This window comes from Carcharhinus amblyrhynchos, chromosome 5 (assembly GCF_965287045.1).
Source record: "Carcharhinus amblyrhynchos chromosome 5, sCarAmb.v2.hapA, whole genome shotgun sequence".
Taxonomy (NCBI): Eukaryota; Metazoa; Chordata; class Chondrichthyes; order Carcharhiniformes; family Carcharhinidae; genus Carcharhinus; species Carcharhinus amblyrhynchos.
The window spans coordinates 3,135,308-3,151,525 of record NC_137328.1 but is presented as its reverse complement, the minus strand read 5'-3'; the positions used below and the strand labels follow the sequence as shown (position 1 = coordinate 3,151,525).

Genomic DNA, 16,218 nt, shown 5'->3' with positions numbered 1-16,218 from the left:
CTCGGGGCTGCTTGGGGGTCAGGCTTGTCTGGGAGAGGGGTGGGGGTCATGACTGCCTGGGGCGAGGGGTTATCAGGAGATCCAGGCTGGCTGGTGATGGAGGGGATGGAAGGGGGTGCGGTGCGGCATTAGGGCTGACCCAGGGAGACCAGTGATCAGAGGGTAGGGAGCTGGCCAGCGACCTGGAGGTTGGCAATGCAGACGCGCCACTCTCCCGCACTGACAGATCAGCGAATGAGCAGTGGCCCACTCTGTGTTATTCTGCCGGCCTCTCAGTGGGAATAGACCCTGCTCACTGATTTCCAGAGTGATTCTCTCTCTGGCATTCTGTGAAACACAGACTGCTAGAGATTCATTCTGGAAATCACGCTTAAAAAAAAAGCAGAATTTACTCCCGTTTTCCCACAAATTGGGGACTTTAGAAATTTTTTTGGCCATAATTCTAGCAAATGAATGAATTGATTGTTAGAAGTGCCTTCATGAAGTTTCTCCAGTACAGCCTGGTTCATTCTGGAACGCTGGTGCACAAATTCTGTTGCAAACACAGCATTTAGATTATTTCACTGGTCTGTAACTCTTTAGTTCCTGTTTGTGTGCTGTATGTTTGAGTGAGCAAAAGAGAGAGAGAGATGCATCGTCAGAGTTTCAATGTTTCCTGCCTCTTCTGGAACATATGACATAAGCCCATATCGTGTTAACAACTAGGCAGCAGTAACAGCAAACAAAATTCTAATTTAAGATCACAGATTTTCTATTAATGGTGTGTGTAAAAGAAGTTGTTGGAGGCAAAGTTTAATTTTCCTGCCATTGGGAGGGCCTCTTCATTTTGCTGGGATTGGAGGGAAAAGCTTTTGCTCAGATGTTGTGGCAGTCGTCTGTGGAAAATGACATATAGTCACACGCTCCCTGGAAACTCTCGGAGGGGAAAAAGATTCCTGTGGGTCAGCAGTATGTAAACAACATGTTTCAGCAAGAACTTAAAGTTAACTTGTCCATTAAAAGGGTAAATACCTTCCTGTCATTTCACCCATTGCTTTGTTCTGGAGTCTCAATCCTAATCTATTTCAACTGAGCTTGGATCAGACGACAGTATCTCAGCCATTAGTTAAAGAAAGGCAGAACCTTATTTAACCCTAATCTCATTAAACCATTACGAAATCTGAAATGAATTCAGTCCAATCTTTTTATATTCTGTTTTGTTTCAGGAAGATGACAGTCTGGAGCTTTCCTTTCAGGCAGCGGATGTGAAGTTGGATATCTTCTTTTTCTACGAAGAGGATGATTACATGTGGAATGGAGGAACCCAGGTCAAAACTGGCAAAAAATTCAAGTACGTTGCCACCAATATTTATTTACTTCCAACTTATGATCAATATTCTGCCCAATGTTCCCTATCCATGTGCAGAATTAATTTTGTTAAGTGCAGCTCTATCAAGGTCATGTGTGAATGTGCACCGTTACTGGAAGCTATCTGCTATATATAATATACATTTACCAGGGGCAGCATGGTGGCACAGTGGTTAGCACTACTGCCTCACAGCACCAGGAACCCAGGTTTGATTCCGGCTTGGGTCACTGTCTGTGCGGAGTCTGCACGTGATCCCTGTGTCTGCGTGGGTTTCCTCTGGGTGCTCCGGTTTCCTCCCACACTCCAGTGATGTGCGGGTTAGGTGGATGGACCATGCTAAGTTGCAGGAGGAAGTTACAAAATAACTGGTTGCTGTGCAGGATCAAGTCAAAATAGTTGGTTCACAGACATTGGTGAGTGCTGGAGTATCACATTGCTTTTTGATAAATGAGAAAATTATTCTTTAAAATGAATGAAACTAATTTGGGGTATTGTGAGCAGTTTTGGGCCCCAAATCTAAGGGAAGATGTGCTGGCCTTGGAAAGGGTCCGGAGGAGGTTTACAAGAAAGATCTCTGGAATGAAGAGCTTGTTGTATGAGGAACAGTCGAGAACTCTGGGTCTGTACTCATTGGCGTTTAGAAGGATGAGGGGGGATCTTATTGAAACTTACAGGATACTCCGAGGCCTGGATAGAGTGGACGTGGAGAGGATGTTTACACTAATAGGAAAAACTAGAACCAGAGGGCACAACCTCAGGCTGAAGGGATGATCCTTTAAAACAGAGACGAGGAAGAATTTCTTCAGCCAGAGAGTGGTGAACTCTTTGTCACAGAAGGCTGTGGAGGCCAGGTCATTGAGTGACTTTAAGTCAGAAATAGATGGGATCTTGATCAATTAGGGGATCAGGGGTTATGGGGAAAAGTGAGGAGAATGGGGATGAGAAAAATATCAGCCATGATTGAATGGCGGAGCAGACTGGATGGGCTGAGAGGCCTAATTCTGCTCCTGCGTCTTTTAATATAAATGTTTCAAAACAACACAAACCACCGCGGGAAATCTGAAATAAGAACAGAAAATGGTGGAAATATTCAGCAGGTCTGTCAGCATCTGTGGAATGACAGAGTTAATGTTTAAAGCCTGTGGGTGATGGTGCAGAGTCATAGGGAATGGTAATGGGACAAGTAAAGAAACTCGAAAAAGTGTGTATATCGGGATCCTAAACAGTTGGGATACGATATTATGGGCCGTTCATGTCGTGCTCCTGCTGCAGCAAGGTCAGAGAATTTGGCACTCAGCCACATCGCTGTTCACAACAGCGGAATGGGAAAATCCCAGTGGCAGTGGGAATATTCCGGCTCTGCCGTTCAAAGCAAAGTAAATGAAATGAGAGAGGATGAAAAGCAGAGAAACACAACTGACAAAATGAGAGCAGAGATTGCGGTCTAAAATTGTTGGACTTAATGTTGAGCCCAGAAGCCTATAAAGTGCCCAGTTAAAAGACGAGTTGCTGTTTCTCAAGTTTATATTGAGTTTCATTGAGCATGGATGGAAAAGCATTGGAGCGAGATGAGAATTAAAATGACTGTACCGGACCATGCTTGCAGAGGTGTTCTACTGCGATCATCTGCTGTAGACAGTATTGCAGTTGATAAGGGGGATGTGCTGGATATTCTTGAGGGTTTGAAAATAGATAAGTCTCCTGGTCCGGACGGGATTTACCCTAGGATTCTCTGGGAGGCAAGAGAGGTGATTGCAGAGCCTCTGGCTCTGATCTTCAGGTCGTCGTTGGTCTCAGGTATAGTACCGGAAGATTGGAGGATAGCGAATGTTGTCCCATTGTTTAAGAAGGGGAACAGAGACTTCCCCGGGAATTATAGACCGGTGAGTCTTACTTCTGTTGTGGGCAAGGTTTTAGAAAAAATTATTAGGGATAGGATTTATAGTTATTTGGAGAGTAATGAATTGATTGGAGATAGTCAGCATGGTTTTGTAGCGGGTAGGTCGTGCCTTACTAACCTTATTGAGTTTTTTGAGAAAGTGACCAAAGAGGTGGATGGGGGAAAGGCAGTTGACGTGGTATATATGGATTTTAGTAAGGCGTCTGATAAGGTTCACCATGGTAGGCTTCTGCAGAAAATGCAGATGTATGGGATTGAGGGTAATCTAGGAAATTGGATCAGGAATTGGCTAGCAGATAAGAGACAGAGGGTGGTGGTTGATGGTAAATATTCGTCACGGAGTTCAGTTACGAGTGGTGTGCCTCAGGGATCTGTTTTGGGGCCACTGCTGTTTGTAATTTTTATTAATGATCTGGATGAGGGTATAGTTGGGTGGATTAGTAAATTTGCTGATGACACCAAAGTCGGAGGTGTGGTAGATTGTGAGGAAGGGTGACTTAGACAGGTTGCAGAGCTGGGCCGAGAGGTGGCGGATGGAGTTTAATGTGGAGAAGTGTGAGGTAATTCACTTTGGTAGGAATAACAGATGTGTCGAGTATAGGGCTAACGGGAGGACTCTGAATAGTGTGGATGAACAGAGGGATCTAGGTGTATGTGTACATAGATCCCTGAAAGTAGGGAATCAAGTAGATAAGGTTGTTAAGAAGGCATACGGTGTCTTGGCGTTTATTGGTAGGGGGATTGAATTTAGGAGTCGCAGCGTCATGTTGCAACTGTACACAACTCTGGTGCGGCCGCACTTGGAGTATTGTGTGCAGTTCTGGTCCCCACATTATAGGAAGGATGTGGAGGCTTTGGAGAGGGTGCAGAGGAGGTTTACCAGGATGTTGCCTGGTATGGAGGGGAGGTCCTATGAAGAGAGACTGAGGGATTTTGGGGTTGTTTTCGCTAGAAAGAAGGTGGCTAAGAGGGGATCTTATTGAAACATATAAGATGATTAGAGGTTTAGATAGGGTGGATAGTGATAGCCTTTTTCCTCGGATGGAGAAAGCTAGCACGAGGGGGCGTGGCTTTAAATTAAGTGGGGGTAGTTATAGGACGGATGTCAGGGGTAAGTTCTTTACCCAGAGGGTAGTGAGGGATTGGAATGCCCTGCCTGCTGCAGTTGTAAATGCGCCTAGTTTGGGGGTGTTTAAGAGATCCGTGGATAGGTTTATGGATGAAAAGGGATTGGTTTAGGTTAGAGGGTCATTGTTTTTTAACTGGTTGGTGCAACATCGTGGGCCAAAGGGCCTGTTCTGCGCTGTAATATTCTATGTTCTATGTATGTTTGCATTGCTTTTATCATTTTGCACAATTTCCTACTGATGTTACTATATTTGCTTAATCTGGTTTCTTTATTTTCTTACCAAATTGTTTTTGCAGATACATATTTCCTAAATTTACCCTGTGCTGGACTGAATTCCTGGAACTGAAAGTACGAGTCCCCTGCAAAACACTCCCGTATGTGGAAGCAAACTATGGCAAGAACTGGGAAACCCCAGTGACCAGCTGGGATTGGAAAAGCTCACCAGCCAATGTACAAGAAAATGGCATTTGGCCCATCAGCGACTGGGATGAAGTTATCCAGATACACTGAGCAATGGCTGAGGGGATAAAAGAGAAGCAATATTGCAACAAATGAACTACATAGAAAAGGGAACTTCAATGGTTAATTCTCTTTGTCAAGAGGATTACTAACTGCAGCACCTGGAGCTGACCAGGTGAAGGCTTTATTGTGGTAAAGGTTCTCCTTTGATTTGTAAGATAAAGAAATAGAAAGTTTAGAGACTGAATTTCCCCATACTGACCCACCGTTTAGAAATTGCCTTAATCAGGCCTTCAACCTCTTGCTTAGAATAATGTTCAGCCAGTGAAAGTTGTGGATTGGAATTATTTTGTAAATATTGTGCTACTGAATGTTTTTATACTTCAGATTAAAATGTTAATTTATTCATTTTTTTAAAAAAAGAATATATTTATTCGTGAACGGGATTCTATAACTTAAAGAAGCAGATAGGATATGAAGACAACAGGAGAAACAGCTGGATACAGACACTGTGGACAAGGTGCAGCGGGGCTGGGACACTCATGTAGGGGTTACGGGTAGGGCCAACAATCGGGAAGCTGGCAGTACGGGGCTACTGCATGTGCATCAGTCTCGGCGCTGACAGATCGGTGTGTGCACAGTAGCTCGCTCAGTGCTATGCTGCCGGCCTCTCGGGTATGAATAGGTTCCGCCCACTGATTTTTAGTGCTAGGGAACTCTGCAGTGCACAGTGTGGGAAATTAATTTTGAAACTCCTGCTGAAAAACCAGCATGATTTACTCCCGTTTTCATGCACATTCGACACTTAGCATTTCTTTGGGAGAATCGCCCCAAGAACATTTGCTTTTGGAAACAATGCACCTTTTCCTTTTCCATTAATGTTATTATTTTACCCCTTCCTGGTTTATCTATTGTCTCTATCGCTAAAGTAAACTGATTCATGTAACAGTTATTCTTATGTGCAACTGACTATATGCAGCAAAATACAAACTACAATTTGAATGTTAAAGGTATGAAACTCCTGGGGCTGCGTGGGATTGGGATCTGGCATAACTTCCTCCTCCCTGGTCTTCTCCCAATTCCTGTTTTTTTTGCGGCACATCTCATGAAGATGCTCTCAAAATCTAAAGAGTTCTTCTGCTTTTTGTGAAAAATCTGTTAATTTTTCATTCCGTCTAACATGCAAACCAGCCTCCCATCCATTGACTCTGCCTATACTTCCCGTTGCCTCGGCAAAGCAGCCAGCATAATCAAGAATCCCACACACCCTGGACATTCTCTCTTCCGCTTTCTTCCGTCGGGAAAAAGATAGAAACATCTGAGATCACATACTAACCGACTCAAGAACAGCTTCTTCTCTGCTGCCATCGGACTTTTGAATGAACTTACTTTGCATTAAGTTGATCTTTCTCTACACCCTAGCTATGACTGTAGCATTAAGTTCTGCACTCTCTCTTTTCCTTCTCAGTGGATGGTATGCTGTGTATAACGTGCAAGAAACAATACTTTTTACTTTGTTAATGCATGTGACAACAATAAATCAAATCAAAGGTTATGCACTGTGGACATGCTGTACAGAATGTGTTAGTATTTAATGGGTTAGGAATTGCATCCATCTAAGGCTATTACTGTTTAAAATATTCAGTATATTCTAAGTGTGGCCGATTAAGATCCGCATGTGGCATTGACCCAAGTTTACGAGACACCTCTTTATAACCAAACCTCTTGGGTATCCACCCATTTCAACCAAACCCTGGGGAATTCCCGAATGGCCCTTCCCCCCTCCTCCCCCCCCCCCCCCAACCCCCATCCAAGTGGGCACAGCTGTGTTTTCCTGATCATTGATGAGTGACAAACCACACTGAAAAATAAACAGAAAAATCCTGGGATTAAAAATGTCAATCACACCTTGTGTTGTCTTTAATGCCTGAGCCCCATGCATGCTAATTTCCGAAACTGTGCCCTCACCAATTTTCCAGTAGTAACTATTGTCACAAACCACGCTGGTATTACCTGGAGGATGTCCCAACTTGAAACACCGGTTCCTGCTAGTATATAGTGTTTTTGGAATATTGTGAGGAGTCATGTAAAATATAGTGAGATACCAGTTGTGTCCTCATATAAGGAATATTTATTAACTTAAAAGACAAGAAAAGTACACCACGAAAAGGGCTACAATACTCTAGGATGCTTTGGTATTTGAATAACAAAACACACACACAGTTTATACAGAAATTATCCCTTGTTCCAAAAATATCTATGATCCCTGAACTCAGTAAGACTTCTCCCTTCCCAAAGCAATATCCGAATTAAATATATCTATAAGTCAAATCCAGATTATAGTTACTGCACAATACAGAGCTGATGATGAAGTTTGGGAAACGTCTTTTCCTTGTACGGTAAAGATGTTTAATCTGCCTTAATGAAGATTTTCTGCAATGCCTTTGCAACGCTATAACATCTCTGAGAAGTAAAAGATGTTACAGGACCCCCCCGGCTGTGAAATGGGACCTAGCATCCTGACTGTTATCGTCAGCTCCTGGCTGTGAGGCGTGGACTGGCACCTCTGCTTCTGGGAGGGGGTGGTGGGGGCGCAACAGTTATACTGTTTCCTCTTCTGTTATTTTGAATTCGAGCGTCGGCTGTCTACATACCTCAAATTCTTTCCTTTTGTGGAGTTTAGCATATCTATAACCTTGAATCAACTAGTCATTTAGGTAAACTGTTTCTGTTTAGGGACGTAACATTTCTACAGCAGTCATCTAAATAATCTGTTTCTACTATTAGAGCAATTCGTACCTGATCACCTTTAGATGCTTTCATGCCTTTGATTTGATTTATTATTGTCACAAATATTAACATACAGTGAAAAGTATTGTTTCTTGCACTCTATACAGAAAACATACCGTTCATAGAGAAGGAAATAAGAGAGTGCAGACTGTAGCGTTACAGTCATAGCTGGGGTATAGAGAAAGATCAACTTAATGCGAAGCAGGTCCATTCAAAAGTCTGGCAACAGCAGGGAAAAAGCTGTTCTTGAGTTGGTTGGTACATGATCTCAGACTTTTGTACCTTTTTCCCAAAGGAAGAAGGTGGAAGAGAGAATGTCCGGGTTGTGTGGGGTCCTTAATTATGCTGGCTGCTTTGCCAAGGCAGCAGGAAGTGTAGACAGAGTCAATGGATGGGAGGACGTTTGGAATGTTCTGATCACTTTTTAGAGGCTTGCCTGCCCCTGGACATTTTGGCTGCTATTGTTGTAGACAGATTTCAACTTTCAGTCTGTCTTAAATTCTTGTCATTGTTGTTGCAGGGCATATCTTTGAAAGCGTGTTGCTTAGTGTAGCACTCAGCCCCACAGACTAACCGGTTTGTCAATTTGATTCTGACTGTGCTGAGTTTCCTCAGTCTGCGAGGCAGTGGAAAGTGGGTACAAATACTCTGTGTATCCAGCTTAACTTTCTGTCTGGTCAACCTACCGAAACCTCTTTCATTGCAGTGATATTTTGTAACAGATTGTCAGAATAAGTAACTGGGACATCCATTTGTGTTTTACTTGGTTAAGGTGCCATCTCATTTACAGCGGCATGAACTGTGGTGTGAATATGCCAGGGTCTGAATGACACTCCGGAATAATGTTAACATTTTGCAGAGACAGTCATTCTGACCTGTTGGAAGTTCTCACTGTGAAATCTCTGCTGTGTTTACCCACTGAAGATGTGCTTAGCTTCTCTTCCAGAATGCTAGAGAACAACGAATTTAATGTGACTCCACCAAACGTTAGTGTCTTATGTTTTGAATGAATGTTTGTGTTTGGACACACAACAAAGGAACCCAGTCTTAGAAAGACAATTGTTGAAATGTGAAAAGGACAGCCAAAATAATATAATACCTATGAGCAGCAGGAGGGAAAGATGGGGTCTTGAGTTCAGAAAGGTCTTTGCTGGAAGTTAGTATACAGTGAAAAGTATTGTTTCTAGTACACTCTGCAGACAAAGCATGCCGTTCATAGAGAAGGAAAGGAGAGAGTGCAGGATATAGTATTACAGTCATAGCTGGGGTGTAGAGAAGGATCAACTTAATGCAAGGTAGGTCCATTCAAAAGTCTGACAGCAGCAAGGAAGAAGCATTCTTGAGTTGGTTGGTACGTGACCTCAGACTTTTGTATCTTTTTCCTGATGGAAGAAGGTGGAGGAGAGAATGTCCTTGATTGTGCTGACAGCTTTTCATAGGGGAGAAGGAAAGGAGAGAGTGCAGAATGCAGTGTTGCAGTTACCAATAGGGTGAGATGTACCCAAGTGGAAGGATTTTTACTTTAAAAATCAGCTGTGTAAGATGGAGATGGGTCAAAATGCTCAGAAACATCCATCATTCTGTAAATTCAAAGGACTTCCACTCCAGAACAAGCTTGTATTTTTTAATCTATCTGCCATCTTTGTATATGTCAGTGGGTATATGTGTTTGATTTGTCCAACCTAAGTTCTAATGAAACTACTAAAGTTAAAGTTTATTTATTAGTCACCAGTAAGGCTTACATTAACACTGCAATGAAGTTATTGTGAAATTCCTTAGTCACCACAGTCCGGCACCTGTTTGGGTCAATGCACCTAACCAGCATGTTTTTCAGAATGTGGGAGGAAACCAGAGCACTCGAAGGAAACCCACACAGACATGGGGAGAACTTGCAAACTCCACATAGACAGTGACCCAAGCCGGGAATTAAACCTGAGTCCTGGCACTGTGAAGCAGCAGTGCTAACCATTGTGCCACCATGCCACCCCAATTGAATAACTAATTGAATTGATTAATTGAATAACTTAGAAGGATGAAGTGGAAGTTATTATGGTATGGCATTGACTTGGCCTGTCTATTGTCATCTGTCCAGACTGCAATGTGCAATGAATATTGTTCCAGTCTGTCATTCGTTTGCAGATTATTTTTTTCACAATTTTAATTTAGGTTGATCGGAAATGTATTTGTCTAGTAATTTGGAGATTTAATTTATTGATACAAATGTGTAGATGAATACAATATCATGATTTGGTTTGGTTTGATTTATTATTGTCTCATGTATTAGCATACAGTGAAAAGTATTGTTTCTTGCACGCAATGCAGACATAGCATACTGTTCATAGAGAAGGAAAGGAGAGAGTGCAGACTGTAGTGTTGCAGTCATAGCTAGGATGTAGAGAAAGATCAACTTGATGCAAAGTAAGTCCATTCAAAAGTCTGACAGCAGCAGGGAAGAAGCTGTTCTTCAATTGGCTGGTATGTGACCTCAGACTTTTGCATCTTTACATTTGTGATGAATTGCGAATGGGAGTACATCCAGTATTTGCAAGTGTCAAACTTCCACAGTTTTGAGCACTATAATTTTGGCAACTATTCTGCAGTAATCAATTAAAATACACTAGAAGCATCGTCCTCACCTTTTCATGTATGTAATTAAATCTCTTAATTCTTTGTATCTTGTAAATAAATATCTAAAGCTGTCCACCTGTTTGACAGTACACTGGAATTAGGGGAACTTCTGGTAAATACCCCACTTGTGAAGCTGCAGAGTTCTGCACAGCGCTGTTTCTCTGCAGCACCAGTAACGTGCTGTAGAGGTGCCTTACCACTTTAAAGTATGATGTGAAAATGCCGGTGTTGGACTGGAATAAGCAGTAAGTAGTCTCACAACACCAGGTTGAGGTTCAACAACCAAATAAATCTGTTGGACTTTAACCTGGTGTTGTGAGACTACTTAGTTTGAAAGTATATTTAGAAAGCACCGTTAATTTTTAGTGTTTGCTGTTATTGGGTCCTGTTTAGAATTTATGCATTAAAAACAATACTTAAGAGGTCTAAACTCTGCGTGTTTTCTAAACTTGTGTAACATTTAGCCTATTCCAAAATGTAGGTTTTAAGATTAAATTGAAACTTGTGCCCTTTGGGTGTTTTTAGTCATCAAGCAATAAATTGTGTGTGAAAATGGCCATTGTAGTTAACCAGATTATGTAATTAACATTCTCCGTTCAACTGAGCCCTGTGTTTAAATCTGGCGTGAACTAGTGAGATTAAATGAAGTTTCATGACAAATGTGTGTTGCTACCTTGTGAGAGTGATTTTGATTTGATTTATTATGTCACATGTATTAACATACAGTGAAAAGTATTGTTTCTTGCACACTGTGCAGACAAAGCATACCATTCATAGAGAAGGAAAGGAGAGAGTGCGGAATGTAGTGTTATAGTCATAGCTAGGGTGTAGAGAAACATCAGCTTAATGTAAGGTAGGTCCATTCAAAAGTCTGACAGCAGCAGGGAAGAAGCTTCTTGAGTCGGTTGTTGCGTGACCTCAGACTTTTGTATCTTTTTCCCGATGAAAGAAGGTGTAAGGGAGAATGTCTGGGGATGTGTGGGATCCTTAATTATGCTGGCTGCTTTTCCGAGGCAGCGGGAAGTATAGACAGAGTCAATGGATGGGAGGCTGGTTTGCATGATGGATTGGGCTACATTCACAACCCTTTGTAGTTCCTTGTGGTCTTGGGCAGAGCAGGTGCCATACCAAGCTGTGATGCGACCAGAAAGAATGCTTTCTATGGTGCATCTGTAAAAGTTGGTGAGAGTTGTAGCTGACATGACAGATTTCCTTAATCTTCTGAGAAAGTAGAGGTGCTGGTGGGCTTAAGATTGAGTTAAGAAAACTGCTTCCCCAGACTTGCCAAAAACAGCAAACATGGAAACAGGTGTACACAATGTTCTCTCTAGGTTTTTTTTATTGGGCATAACTTATTTAGGCAGAGTACAGACCGTACTCAACCAGACCACACTTGAAAACTACAAAACAATGTTTACTGTTCAATGTGATTGGACAACACTCGCTTAACACTCCTAAGTGTACCAATAATTACACTAACAACCAACTTTAAAAATTCAGTTCAGTTTGTAATGCGGATCATTTATACTTGCTCAAAGTGACATACATTTGTACACAGGGATCCATTCTCTACAAATGAAAGGAATGTGTCCTAAATTATCCCAGAACTTGAACAGCCTGTCGTTCTCTTTGGCAATACCTCACTGTTCAGACTTAACTTGCTAATCAATCATCACCCTTTTCTCTTGTCATATAAATTGTTGTGATCATTTGAAATTTGGCATTTTTGCATTTGACCTGATGAGTGCAAGATGAAAAATTTTGGCAACATGTCTCTTTTTCAGCTATATTTACACTCTGTACTAAGTGACTACTAAAATCAAGTCTTATGTCCAGAACAAATTTGTCCATATCTCCTTTGCTCTCACCTATGAATTGTTTATATTCTGCTCCTCTGTCGCATTTCACACTATATTTGTACATTTCTGCCTTGCTTCAGTTCTGAGAAGGTTGGTTTAGATCTGAAATGTTAACTCTGTTTCTCTGCAGATTCTGCCAGGCTTGCTGAGTTTATCCAGCATTTTCTGATTTATTTCAGGTTCCAGCATCCACAGTATTTTGCTTTTATTGAAATCCCAGTTGTTGTCTTCTGACTGAAACCATTGGAGACAAGTTTATGTTGTCACTTAACAGCAGGGTGACATAATGGGAGCTTTTTTTTTGCAGATTTTCATATGCATCAACTATCTCATCTAAACTGATTTCAAATATACTTACCAAAATTAATAACCCATTTGAAAAGCAGTACTTAGTACAGTTTATCTTCCATGGACAAAGGACCATACTCGGGCTGCGGACTCCACTCACAGCTGCCCTCATCTGGTCAATGAATATATAGCAGCTTGATTTGCAAAGTCCTTAATTCTTGTACAGTTCAGTACAAAGGCAATTTTTGCAAAGAGATTAATAACTTTGAATGTCCAAACCTAGTTCCAATGTGAAACTTAGTTCCTATATTCCCAGAAGGACACAGCCCAGAAGGAGGCCATTCAGCCCATCATGCCCATGTCAGCTCTTTGACAGAACTATCCAATTAGTCTCGATTAGGAAGATTGGATGTTGGTTTGCAAGGACAGAAACAAGGGAAAGATCTGAGCCCAGTGTTAGGAGAAAGGGCTAAGCAGCTAAGCCCTTGCTGATTGAGGGGAGAGAGCAGGGGAGGAAGGAGGGGTGAGATGATTGAGGAAATGGTTAGTGATGGAGCTAAGAAACACTTTTGCACTCCAGGTGAATGTTAGTGTAGAGAGTAGATTTGGAAGACAGTGAGGAATCATTTGTGCTTGATGTGGTCCAGCAGGACCTGACTTTGGATGATTAAACCAATAGTGGATCAGATGTCCTCAGGCCTGCACATCTTGTGTTTACGGATTGCAGATTGGCTTGTGCCAGGGAACTGAGCAGAATAGGAGAGAGTAAAGGTTTCACTCGGGACAAGGGCATCAAAGGTGGAGATGAGGGAATAGTTGACAACTACAAAATTATCCTGGGACCTTGAGGGTCACAGCTACGCCGTTGGGATTTTGAAACAGTAGATAGAAGTGCTTGTTCCAGCAGTGGATAGTGAATGAAGGATGGTCACACATGGATAAGAGCATGAATGTGATGACAGAAGCAATTGTGGATATTTGATTTGATTTATTATTGTCACATATGTTAATGTACAGTGAAAAATATTGTTTCTTGTGCATTATACAGACAAAGCATACCGTTCATAGAGTAAAAAAGGAGAGAGTGCAAAATGTAGTGTTCCAGTCATAGCTCGGATGTAGAGAAAGACCAACTAAGTACGAGATAGGTCCGTTCAAAAGTCTGACAGCAACAGGGGAGAAGTTGTTCTTGAGTCAGTTGGTGCATGACCTCAGACTTCTGTATCTTTTTCCCTACGGAAGAAGGTGGAAGAGAGAATACCCGAGGTGCCTGGGGTTCTTGATTATGCTGGCTGCATTGCCGAGGCAGTGGGAAGTGTAGACAGAGTCAATGGATGGGAGGCTGTTTGAGTGATGGATGCCCCTGTCTGTGGTAAAGCCAGGGAAGTACACTGGAGCTAAGGTTATAGAATGGTCAGGAGAATGGCTGTGAGTCAGAGTTTACAAAGGGGGAGAAGTCCAAGAAAGATGAAAGGGAGCTGAATTCTGATGAGCTGAAATGGAAATTGAGAAGTCAGTTCATTGGGTGACTAATGGAGGATCTCTCAAACTCAGAGTCAAATTGGTGGTGAATGAGGAAATAAAGGGTTTGAGAGATTGGAATAAGGTGTGGTCCTTGAGGGGTAGAAGGTATAAGAGAGTTGAGAAACCAAGATGCGGCTATATGATAAAAGCAGCACCAACACCAAATTGCCAGGCACAGAAGCTTTGGTAAGGGTGAAATGTCACAAGTAACAACCCAAGTTTCAAAGTTGGGATATCAATGTAATTATCCAGAACATGTTTTGTGTCGCAAGTTTAAGATAATTGGCAAAAGAACTGGATTGGGGGTGAGGAGCATGTTTTATGCAGCGAGTTATAAAGCTAACTGAAAGAGCTAGCCCAGGAGCAATGTGCTGAATGGCCTCTTACTATGCTGCAAGATTCCATGAGATGGTCTTGCTGCCTCTGAAGACAAAGATCCATCTGAAGAGGTTGCTTTCTGCAGTTGGTTACAGAAAAGTATTCACTTCAGAGGTGTCTTGAAAACAGTTCACCATTGAGCCACAAGAAAACAGAATTATGAATGAAGGAGGCCATTCAGCCCATCATATTTGCACCAGTTCTCTAAACAAGCAACTCTTCCAGTCCCATTAAAAGGCTTTGAGGGGAATCCTCTGGTTACTGGCCCAGCCATCAGTTGAAACTGGGTCTCCTTATTCACTCTGTCAAAACCTTTAATAATTTTCTGCAAGATCAGTACAACATGAAATCCAGAAACATTTTTTTTTGGTACTCCATCTCTAATGCATTCAACATTGCCTTCCCTGAGTGAAGGAACAGTCTTTAAAAGTTTAATTTAATTTCTTAAAGGAGTGGGATAACTAATGATAAAGTTCAGAGCATCAGCAACTCAGTGCATTCACACAGTGCAGCATGAAGACATGCTTTTAAATTTACCTGACACAACTTTATTTAAACCTGTACACACAAAATCACACAGCAAAGAGAAGTACAGTCAGAGGGGACTTTGTGTCATGGGGTAACCCAGCCCAAAAATATTCAACTCAGAATACATCTTTGAACCCAAAAAGTCTGCGCAGTGGTCAGGGATTAGTAATCCTCCTCCTCCCTGAGATACTGTGTAGATGAAAAGGGCAGGTGCTGTAACCTCCTTTCAAAGCTACTTAGAATACAAAGCAATAACAGAAATACTTTGCATATGTTAACAAGTCATTACCATGGTCCATAATGCTGTGTTGTGATGTGAAATTCCATGTTAGAGCCAGATTACATTGCCCAGTTAGCAGTGGTGAATGAACAACTTTTTAATAGTTCATTTAAAGTGATGTTTTGAATTGATTGGTGCAGTTTTCCACCAAGCTTTAATCTGCAGATTTTTTTATTTACCTAGAAGATACACCCTGGATTTATTTTAAGTATATATGTTTCTATGAGTTTGGAAAATCTTGCATTTGTATAGTGACTTTTAGGGTCACAGTGAGGTGTTCCAAAGTTATGGTTAATGCAGTAATTTCTGAAATGCAGATGTTGCTGTGATGTAGGAAGTGCTGCCACCAGTTTGCGCAGAGCAGGCTCCCACAATCAGCACAGTTGTAAAAACAAGATCATCTATTTTTGTGATTGAGTGATAAATATTCAGTCAGACACTGAGTTAACTCCCTGGCTCTTCAAAACCATGCCATGGGAGTGTCTAAGAACATGTGAACTAGGAGCAGGAGTAGGCCATTTGGCCTCTTGAGCTTGTTCCACCATTCAACAAGATCATGGCTGATCTTTTCGTGGACTCAAGTCCACTTATTCACCTGCTCACCATAAACCCCTAATTCCTTTACTGTTCAAAAACTTATTTATCCTTGCATTAAAAACGTTCAATGAGGTAACCTCAACTGCTTCACTGGGCAGGGAATTCCACAGATACACAAATCTTTGGGTGAAGAAGTTTGTCCTCAACTCAGTCCTAAATCTGCTCTCCCTTATTTTGAGGCCATGCTCCTAGTTCTGATTTCACTGGCCAGTGGAAACAACTTCCCTACTTTATTTTATCTATACCCTTCATAATAAGATCTCCCCTCGTTGTTCTGAATTCCAATGAGTATAGCCCCAGTCTACTTAGTCTCTCCTCATAAGCCAACCCTCTCAACTCTGGAATCAACCTAGTGAATCTCCTCTGCACCCCCTCCAGTGCCAGTATGTCCCTTCTCAAGTAAGGAGACCAAAACTGTACACAGTACTCCAGGTGTGGCCTCACCAGCACCTTATACAACTGCAACTTAACCTCGCTGTTTTTAAATTCCATCCTTCTAGCAATGAAGGA

At 41.8% G+C, this 16,218-nt stretch overlaps 1 protein-coding gene across 3 annotated transcripts in view; it reads left to right on the top strand.

Moving 5' to 3' along the window:
- The window catches only part of fktn (fukutin), a 29,486-nt gene extending 22,881 nt beyond the window's left edge, over positions 1–6,605 (top strand). For all 3 annotated transcript variants that reach the window (XM_080188341.1, XM_080188342.1, XM_080188343.1), the window contains exons 9-10: positions 1,206–1,330; positions 4,674–6,605. In XM_080188341.1, coding sequence (XP_080044467.1) covers positions 1,206–1,330; positions 4,674–4,887 — 339 coding nt within the window. In that variant the 3' untranslated portion in view covers positions 4,888–6,605. The remainder of the gene's footprint in view (positions 1–1,205; positions 1,331–4,673) is intronic.
- The last annotated feature ends 9,613 nt before the right edge of the window (positions 6,606–16,218 follow it).